Source organism: Bactrocera neohumeralis, chromosome 6 (genome assembly GCF_024586455.1).
Source record: "Bactrocera neohumeralis isolate Rockhampton chromosome 6, APGP_CSIRO_Bneo_wtdbg2-racon-allhic-juicebox.fasta_v2, whole genome shotgun sequence".
Lineage (NCBI taxonomy): Eukaryota > Metazoa > Arthropoda > Insecta > Diptera > Tephritidae > Bactrocera > Bactrocera neohumeralis.
Window position 1 is genome coordinate 17,658,804 of NC_065923.1, and position 9,967 is coordinate 17,668,770.

Genomic DNA, 9,967 nt, shown 5'->3' on the forward strand with positions numbered 1-9,967 from the left:
AATTAAATGTGTAATAAATTACGTTTCCAATTGGAGAGAGTAAACCGAGTGAAAGGTGATATGCATAATTACCCAAATAATGCTAAAAAACAATTGGGCTGAAAGGAAACAAATGATATATTTTATAACTATACTTTCCTGATCATGCAATATTAACATTGTGAAGATTTATTCTAAAATATTCCAATATAAAACATTTGTTTAGTTTAATGCACTAAAATAAATTTTCTTATAATAATTTTTTTTTATGTACCACCCTGTTATAGAGTGTGTATTCAGCACTTTCCTAACATTTCCTAAATGCCTATTTGACAATCCGCCAACGGCAACTGACTTCATTATTGAAATGGCGTTTCCTGGTTCTTTTCGTCATCGTTGTCAACAGAAAAAGGTGAGCATTTATAAAGTTTCGGCGAGTACATCAGTTGGCACGTGGAAGATGTAGCAAAAAGTGTAATAACCTATACTGGATATTCCTGTGTGTGGTGCAATATGGACAGCAACTTCCTAATCATTGGTAATTGGCTTTTACAATAAATAATCGCACGTGTTTGACGCAAAATGTGGGTTGGGTTCCCGTGTCAACTGGTGTTATAATTAATTTCCATGATGATCGAATTAACAGAAGAGTTCTTGAAGACTATAATTCATCACCCAAGACTGATAGCAAACTAATAATTTCCTATTTATATCGGCATTTAGCAGTTCAACAAGTAATTTATTTAACATTTGTGTTTTCAGACTCGAGATGGCCACCACATCGCCTCATCTTAACTGGTTGATCATCCGCAACAACAACTCCTTCCTCTTGAAGAAGCGTGATGTGAAGAAACCTTTCAGCACTGTAAGTAGCTAATTGAACATATAATTTAGCTTAGTTATATAGAATTTAGTGATGTTATATTAATTCACAATGATATTTGAATACGATATGATAGGAACATAACCAAACTGATATCGTTTTGTTAATCAAAGCTAATATTTGTTTGAAATTTCACTAAATTTTATTTTCCCTTATTAGGAGGCCAACAATTTGACCAATGTGAGCTCCTTCCGCTACAGCGGCTTGGTACACAAGAAAACCGTTGGTGTTGTACCGGCTGCCGACAAGAAGGGATTCTCGGTCGTTTTGAAGAAGGGCAAATATGCTCAACGCCCCGCTAAGAACACAGTTCGTGTTTCATTCAAGTCAGGTCCCAGACGATCATTGAAGAAACTGAGGAACCTTTTGACCGGTGCTAAATACCGCAAGGACTTGACACAGGTAGGTTCGAGACAATATGTCTAACGTAAAATAGTTTATTATGATGATACCTTATTTTTTTTGCTACACACCAAGATCGCAGAATGATTATGTTGAGAAACCAATCTGATTGAACACATTAAAATTGTGTTATACGATATATATGCGGCCATCTTCTAAACTGTTCTATTTTTGTTTTCAGGCTGCTCTCCGCCGTGCGTCTGCCGTGCTTGCATCGCAAAAGGCTGCCCCAGCTAAAAATGTAAAGAAACCTGAATAAATATAAAAAAATCAATTTTGTGAATTGAGTTTGTATTTATAAATGTTGAATAAAACATAAATAATTTGTAATTCTGTAATTCACTACACAAAATATGGCACGAAAAGTCCCGTTCTCATGATGGACAATTAGGGATTATTTTAATTGTTACAAAAAATAAAGTACTGAATGAAAGTGAAACCTTTCTTTTATTGCAATAATTTTAGGGAAGTTTAGTCGTTTCAAGAAATTCTTTTAGGAAAGGCCACCTGACCCGTCTATTTAGAAACATTCGGACCATATCCACACGTGCTCGCATAAGCCAAATGAATACGGGTTTTTTATGTAGAAATCGGGTCTCATACCAAAGATTGTGTCTTAGGAGTAAACTAAGTTCGTTGCACACGTCAAAAAGGGTACTTAGTGGAATGATCCCGATGTTCTCTCTCGCCTCTCTCTCTTGTCTCGTCTCGAGGCAAGAAAGGAAATCTGAATCGTGAATTCATGTTTCACAGGCAATTGAGACTCTTGTTATTGTTGCCATTGTCCATACGCTGTGTGGCTGGCAAGACGCAATATCATACAACGAGCTGTTTCACAGGGGTAGGCCCGTGGAGATGTTGAATAAGTAGGTTTCATAGGGAGTCGATTCAATAGCTCTTGTGCGGATAAAATACAGGTCAATTTCGAAGGCGTGTAATCGGTCGTTGGGGGTTTTGAACTTCAGCTCTGCATTTTCTGTAGCTGATTATTTGATACATATTAGATCGGCTTTGTATTAGGTGACCATACTGGTGTGGCTAGCGACTTGAGGATTTTGCTTTATTCTTTGGCAATAATCGCGAGGAGTGAAGGAGCACAGGCTGTCGAGTATAACACCTAAAATCTTGGGTTAATTGACATGAAATTTTAACGCCATCTACTTCAATATTAAGGTCAGGTCTGTACTCCTTCGTCCAGTTTGTGAATATGGTCGCTGTGGTTTTAGTGTGGCAGAGTTTTGAGTTCCGTGCAGCAGAAATTGAGAAAGGATAGCCGTTTACTTTTTAGTACATGCCTTCGATTCCATTGCCCGACGTCGTGAGCGTGCAATTATCAGCGTATGAAGTGATTGAAATTCTCTCTGTTTTTACCTGGAAACAGTACGAATGATTGTCGACTGCTCAGATCGTTCATAGACCACCTCTTCAACCATGTATTTTTCGATGTCCTCAAGTAGCGTTGAGGACAGAGCGTCAAAATCGCTTGGAATGATGAACATGCATAACGAATAGGCGCCAATATCATAGTTTTCGAGTTTTTTCGAACTGTTGGATGCATATTTGCCTTTAGCTTTCTTATTTGTCTCAAGAGCAATTCCTTCGAAGCATATGAAGGCATCGCTTTTTGACCAAAACTTTGAATTGTCAGGGCCATAACTACAGTGGCCTCCCCGTGGATATATTCTTCGAAACGTGGTTCTCAAATGAGCTGAACATTATCATCTCCGAAGTCAGACTGTTCATTGAGTATCGGCTCGTGGTCACCAACAAATGTAGGTCCTTTTCCATTTCCTGATTTGCAATATTTTCCTGTTTTTCTTCCGTCAATTCACGTCGCATGTTGACCAAATAAATCGACAATTCCTTCTAAGTTTAAAGTGAGATTTGCACTGCAGTTTGAGGTGTACTGTACCCTCCCATCTTGCAAACAGATCCACATATCTCCAGCACTCTTCTAAATCTCAGGATCTTCCTACTCCCTACTCGTATATACATATGTATACAAGAGCCTAGGATGTACGCAGATCTAAGAGGTTATAATCTCCCAGTAACAGCTTTGGATCTCCATTCTCTTCTTCTCTCCAAACAGCTACGTTATGATGTGGGAATCCATCGCGGAAAAGGTTTCCGGGTTTACCATCCTAGAAGTTACTACGGAGTGAGCAAATACGTTAGTCAGTTCAGTAGCTTTGTACCCGACACGCGGATAAGGTGAACTCGGTAGCAGACTGACAGGCTACCTTTACACACACTCCCAAACGTCTAGCGATTTACCTCGTAAGATGAGATCGCACCGAGTGCCGCCTGATTATCACTATACGTGCATTAGGATAAGTTTGTGAAATAAGACACGAAGTATTTACATATTTCTCAAGCAGAGGACAATCATGACAAACTCGGCACCATATCTCGAAATTACTTCAGTACAAAATGACAAAATCTTAATATTTTTGTGTGGGACTCGCAAAATCTGACAGCCAATGACAGCAAAATATTGGGTGTGGCCTTTGAGAGTTGCTCAGGAACAACAAGAAGACACTCCAGAAACACTCCGACGACGCACGACAACTTATGGGTCAGACTTCGAACTCTTTTGATAGGAACATGTGAAAATGCCATTTACATATGTATATAGAAGCAATTCGCACTTCCTTAAACTTATCATCAAAGAATGGCGTTGAATAAGTCAACACCCATGGTAGATGAAGAGCTGGAGTTGTTTCGTAAATCCAGAATGACCTTGGTAAAATTGTGATCTGAATTCCTACTTCTTCTGGCTTGCCTCAAATACATATACCCAACATATATCATGGAATGAGTTCCCTTTTCAAAGCCTAATATTCCTTTTCGTCTGTTCTGGCAACATCGAAACAGCTTGTTTTATGAAAATCCTGTTAGATGACGTCAATGACAATATCTATCCAACCAAAATAAAGTTTAGATAACCGATATTTAGTTTTTGATAACCGATATTTGAGTCCAACAGGGATGGACTCATTCGAACAATAAACTTTGCTGTAAGTGCTATGAGTCAGGCTTCACCACTCGATCAGACCAGCACATCGGAGTACTACATTTTTATTTGGTACGGCGGGGTAAAAACGGTCGTTTTTTTGGACTCACAAGGTGTGAATCGACTACTTAGAGAAAGACAAACCGGTCAAATGAGACTATTAAGCAGATTTAGAAGAAAAAACGATCCAATTTATCGACAAAAGTGCTCTTCCTCCATCTTCCACCAAAACAATGCAACAGAGAACACTTCGTCGGGCATAATTTTGAGTTGAAGTTAGTCAAGGAGCCTATCTTGCAGACCTTCTGAAAATTTCTCATTACTATATTTTAAAAATTAAGTTTTCATTTTTGACATATTTCGAAATACTATTTATTTTTTACCGTGTAGTCTTAAAATATACCCCTTAAACTTTTAAACACTGATTCACTAATGTTTTTTAATTCCCAATAGTTTCCTTTCTTTAAGCTGTCACACTAGGTGTGCCCTTTAAAGCAGTTGGAGCTTCGCTGGCTCAAGTGAATCAAGCTAAAAGGAGACTATGTTGAGAAAATGTTTTCAAAGACTTCGTATTTCTTTTGTAGGCTCAGTGCTTATCGAACCAAACTCGCAATTTATGAGACTCCACTATGGGTCCTACGGATATGGATGTTTATAGTTATATTATTTTATTCTATTTTATTGATATGATATCACATAATCTCGTGGTAGTTATGATCTTGACTATTCCAAGTAAATTCTAAGTTAAGATAAGTTTGTGAGTATACCGCGTATTTGGTGCCGTCGAGTTGTCCACCCTTCAGTCTTTCTTAATAATATTCTCGATGGTGAAAGCGGATGTGAGTGCTTTTGGTTGCGACTGCAGCTGAGGCTGCGTCAGCGGTGGTAGCGGCTGCGTGCTACGAGCTGGTGTGATGGGTGTGAAGGCGCTGGGTGAAAAGGAGTTTGCTTGTCGCGTGCTATCCACCGAACTGTTGCTGTTGGAGTAGGCACCACCGGAGAGATCGAAGCTGTCCATCTCACGAAATGAAGTCTGGCTACCGTCTTGATTTGCGCTTAGTAGAGGCACCATTGTGCCCACATGTGGTAAGGCCAGTTCGCGCTGTGCACTAAGATGCGTTGTTGTGCCGGCGGTGCTGGTGGCGTTGTTCGGCTGTGCTGGCGGTTCATTTCGAAAGAGTATGTTGAATGGCGCAATCGAAGCCAAATACTGGCGATGCAACTCGGTAATGCGATCAGAGTAATTTAAACCCATTGGTGCGGCGTGTTTGTTGCAGAATGTGTTGAGATCGCTTTGTGATGCAGCGGAAGGGTCATCCATAGTGTTTTCGAAAGCTTGATGCTTTTCCAGCTGTTAAGATCAGTTAGTTAATATTTAATATTTATATTAAGAGAAAATTCAACTCACTTGGTAGTTATCCTCGGAGCCGCTAGAACTTCTAATACAATGCCTTTGCCGTCGCGTACGTCGACGCCGATAGTTGCCTTGTTCGAACATATCATTGGCCGATGCGTCCAGCATCCAGTAGCTTCCTTTGCCGGAGTTGTCGTTATCATCAATCGTATTTTTATCACGTGGCACCTTCACGAAGCAATCGTTCAGAGAGAGGTTGTGTCGTATGGAGTTTTGCCATCCTTGCTTGTTTTCCCGGTAGTAAGGAAATCTGATAAGAAGAGGCAGGTATTTTGTAAGAAATTTAGATTAACTTAAGGGGATTTAAGGGGATTAACGTTTATTTTGATTACATTTGAACTCTTCTCATTCCTGCCTTACTTCTTCGATTACAAAAACTGATAGTTCTTAGGTTGTTGGGAGGAAAATTCTCTATGAGATTAATGGATCTTTACATACAGATAGTTTAGCGAATCCAAAGAAAGCGGCAAAGACGGATGCGACAGATATTAGAACGAAATTAATCGAAATGGTACTACTAGCTGGTCATAACAGAGTTAAAGAGGTCTTATGTAAAGTAAATTTTCGAAACAAAGAATGAAGCGTGATTGTGGAGCCAACCAGTCAGGCTTAGACCCAAACTAGAAGCAAATGAGATCACTAATCTAATAGCCTTGTTATGCTACTTAAATATTCCTTGGAAACGAAACGAAAGAAACTCAAGAATCGTAAAATTTAGAAAAATATTGAACATATCGTGTGGTCATATTTGACTCGAACTGTTATATTTAAACTGTTTTGAAGTATGTTCTCCATATGTTAATTAGTGTGTGTTTCGAAATTTTTTTGTTAACGACGCCAACAGTTTATCTGGGGATTTTTTTCATGAAAAAATTAAGCAACGAGTTTCCTTGAAATTATAACGATTATTGTTCGTTGAAATGTTACAGAAGTGTTTCTTCTTTATCCCAAAGCTTTCAATAAAAATCGTAAAGCCATCGAAAATTTCCCTCATGCGAGTTGTCCATCCCCTTATGTTAATTACGAAAAGATCAAAAAAGTTATAAAATCAAAGTTTGAATATCGATCTGTGTTAACTGACGATCTTATGGACCGACACAACACATTGCGGTTACGTGGAGTTACTACGTCGAGTAGATAGATGCTTGACAGCGTTGAGGACCCTACCTTTATCAAAAACATTATTATTGTTGACGAGTTGTGGATTTATGAGTATGATGTCGAGACTGTGCAGCAATCTAACGAAATCAAAAAAATCGAAATTTCCTGAACGCACTGAAGTCCATCCCAACCGATGCCAATTTTGAAGGCGATATTATAGATTTGTATTAAAATACGTGAAAACGTTGTCTGGTTAAATTTTATCAGATGATGATGATCAGTTACAATGAAAATATACATCGAAGAAGTTGAAAAGTCTTATGACTAAAAAAGTCTCTCTTAACTTCAAATTTGTTTATGGATAAATTTATAGGCATGATAATGATACTCAGAAATCTTTTAAATGCGAATTGTGGGCAAACAAAATTTAATTTAAATCATGTGAAAGTGGATTTCTTCGTGATGTACATAAGATCTAGAGGACAACATTTGCCAAATTAGGGCTGAAAACTCTTTTATTTCCAGTTCGATTTCATCTCGTTAAATGTTTTCAGGAAGGCTTTCTTAAACTTTTGAGGACTGCACCCATTTAGTTGTTCTCACAAATCAGTTTGTATCCAGAGATGCATTAAGGACCTCAAACAAATCTTGTACAACTCAGAAATAAAATAAATGTGAACAAAGCGATAACACAAAATCTTTTAGTCGACACTTCTCAAGCTATCAGCAAAACAGACCGAAGACTAATATCAGAAGGTTTACAGTTTGTGACATCAGTGGGCTATACTTTTCGGCAACGATACTGACAAATGCTATATAATGATGAGAAACCAGATATTCTGGACAAAATTAAACTACCTTGAAGTACCGGATTCAAATACATGTTATGTCAAGATGGCCAAAAGGGATCACAAGAAGATTTGATAGAGTTTTCTGGTATTGAATTCGGATAAGACATATATTAAAAAGTACTTTGAAATGGCTCTCTCAGGAAGTTTGTAGTTTGTTCTACTCTTTCAGAATACAAAGCGACGATTCGATTTTAGGTGGAATCCAACAGCATCAGTTTTAAATAAGAGCAAAAGCCGACGGAAGAGAAACTTGAAGAAATGTCGTAACTTTTCAACAAAAATATACCAACCTTTTGCAGCAACCAACTAATTTCATAATTAAGATCAATTAAAGTGGGCAGAACGTCCACAGCAGCTCGAAAAAGTTTAAAGTGTTCAGGAAGAAATAGTGACGACTATCTAGAGCCGAGGATATTTTTCACCACTTCAGCAGGATAATTTCTGTTCATCTAAAACAAAGCGAAATGGCTGTAAGGCATTTAGTGGCGATGGAGCTTCGACGCCTACTTGGTCTAGAAGTTTTACTCTTTCATATTCTTGACAAGGTTATTGGATTATTCTCATATGTAGTAACACATTGAATTCTTTTAAAAAAACTAGACAAATAAACATAAAAACTACTGATAATTTGAGAATTCACCGTATAGTCCAAGTCTAGACATAATTTGAAATTTTTCGAATAATTTATAAAAAAAAACGTCGGAGACCTTATAAAACATAGTACGATGTGCTGAGTCGAATTAACGAAAACTAAACCTCAGTTTTTAGGATATTCATCTGGTATTTTGCATACAGCCTTTTTTCCCCTCAAGAAGCTTTTCATTTATCGGTATCTTTGATATCGGGCCACTATAGAATTTCGCTGCCATACAAACTGAACGATCAAAATCAAGTCCTTGGATGGTAAATTTTTTTATTTGAGGATATAATCAGTATCAAGTTTTTGTATTTTCGGTGCAACCGAAGATAACGATTTATTTATTGTTATTCTAGTTTTTTTCTGTTTGCTGGAATATCCAGTAAATTTCTTTGATATACAGGGTTTGTCCGGAAAATAATAGGACTGAGTCGATATAAAAAAAAAATTATTGAACCAATCGTTAGAATTCTTTAAAAACTTTCAAAATTGGCTCCTTCTGTGTCGATGCAGTACCACCAGAGCGATCTCCAAGCATTGAAGGCGTCACGGAAGGCATTTTTCGGAATAACCTTGAGAGCCGAGGTGCATGCCGCTTGAATCCCCTCTGCCGTCTCAAAATGCTTGCCTTTCATCGCCCTTTTTAGGCAAGGAAACAAAAAAGTCTGGGGGGCCATATCTGGGCTGTAGGAAGGCTGCATTTTCGTCTTGCACCACTCACAGAAACACGTCGCGCGAAAATGTTTGTTCTGACTCTCCAGGTGCTCGGAGACAACTGACAAGCCGCTAATTCATTAGCTAGGAACGCTTTGTCTCCCAAACTCTAGAAAATTGCTATACTCAATTCTAACGAAAGCGCAGAAAGACAGGAGAGATACACAGCCTATTAATAAGCCAAGCTTTATGTGCTACAAGAAACTTAAGTTCAGATAATAGTTGCGAAGAGCTATAAGAACAAACTCCAAAACAACTTTGTTTGGTTTGAAGTGTGAAAAATCTAGTTTAAGACTTTCAAACGAGCTGAAGTCTTCAGCGTTAAATTTCACTGGGACCTTACGTTTTAGTTAATCACACATACACACACACTCACACCATTTTTAATTAAAATGTACACTTTTCGAAATTACTTTTCCATGATGAATTTGTAGATGCCACTCAGCGTGAGTCGCTGATTCGGCGCGCTGCTGATCGCCATCGCGATCAAGGCAATGTAGGAAAAAGGTGGCTTTTCCGGTCGGTGTGAGCTCTGCAGAAAGGATAACGGCATTGACCAGAAGTTCGGATTGATGCGCAGAAAAGGATTCAGTTGCTGATAATAGTAAGCGGCGGCAGCAACATTATTCTCCGACAACAAAGCGGCCACCGACGGATTATTCGCACAAACAAACTCGCTGCGCGCCAATTGCAGCTCATCCAGCGCGGTGGCGGCCGGATAATACGGCGAAGGTAGCATCATAAGTATATTATATATTCGATAATATAAATGTATGTATGGTACAAACACTTTCACTTAGTAACTTTGATGTTAACTGCAACACTTGACAAATAATAATGGGCGCCTTCACGATCGTTTCACAAAAAAGGCGTCTAAAACACGAAACTTCCGACGCGTTGCGCCACGTTGAGCGTATGAAACGTTAGTGCGACGGTGGTATGTTAAGAAAATTTATAAATTCCGTTGAGAGGC

At 38.5% G+C, this 9,967-nt stretch overlaps 2 protein-coding genes and 1 non-coding gene across 4 annotated transcripts; 2 read left to right on the plus strand and 1 right to left on the minus strand.

The window, feature by feature from the left end:
* Positions 1-308: 308 nt before the first annotated feature.
* On the plus strand, positions 309-1,703 carry LOC126762058 (60S ribosomal protein L28). Of its 2 annotated transcripts, none has more exons than XM_050478538.1 (4): positions 309-391; positions 742-844; positions 1,022-1,264; positions 1,446-1,703. In XM_050478538.1, exons 2-4 carry the CDS (start codon positions 749-751, stop codon positions 1,521-1,523), a joined length of 417 nt encoding a protein of 138 aa, XP_050334495.1. In that variant the 5' UTR covers positions 309-391; positions 742-748; the 3' UTR covers positions 1,524-1,703. The 2 variants fall into 2 exon arrangements, with proteins under 2 accessions (XP_050334495.1, XP_050334496.1); XM_050478539.1 differs by lacking the exon at positions 309-391 and adding an exon at positions 495-517.
* On the plus strand, positions 597-672 carry LOC126763836 (small nucleolar RNA CD11). The gene has a single exon (XR_007667693.1). It is a non-coding gene; the product is annotated as a small nucleolar RNA CD11 (small nucleolar RNA).
* A 3,263-nt stretch (positions 1,704-4,966) lies between the features above and the next one.
* Positions 4,967-9,736, minus strand: LOC126762135 (fork head domain-containing protein FD2). Its single transcript, XM_050478666.1, has 3 exons — positions 9,408-9,736; positions 5,686-5,941; positions 4,967-5,628 (listed from the first exon to the last, which is right to left on the minus strand). The coding sequence occupies exons 1-3, from the start codon at positions 9,734-9,736 to the stop codon at positions 5,077-5,079; spliced, it is 1,137 nt and encodes a 378-aa protein (XP_050334623.1). The 3' UTR covers positions 4,967-5,076.
* Between the last annotated feature and the right edge of the window lie 231 nt (positions 9,737-9,967).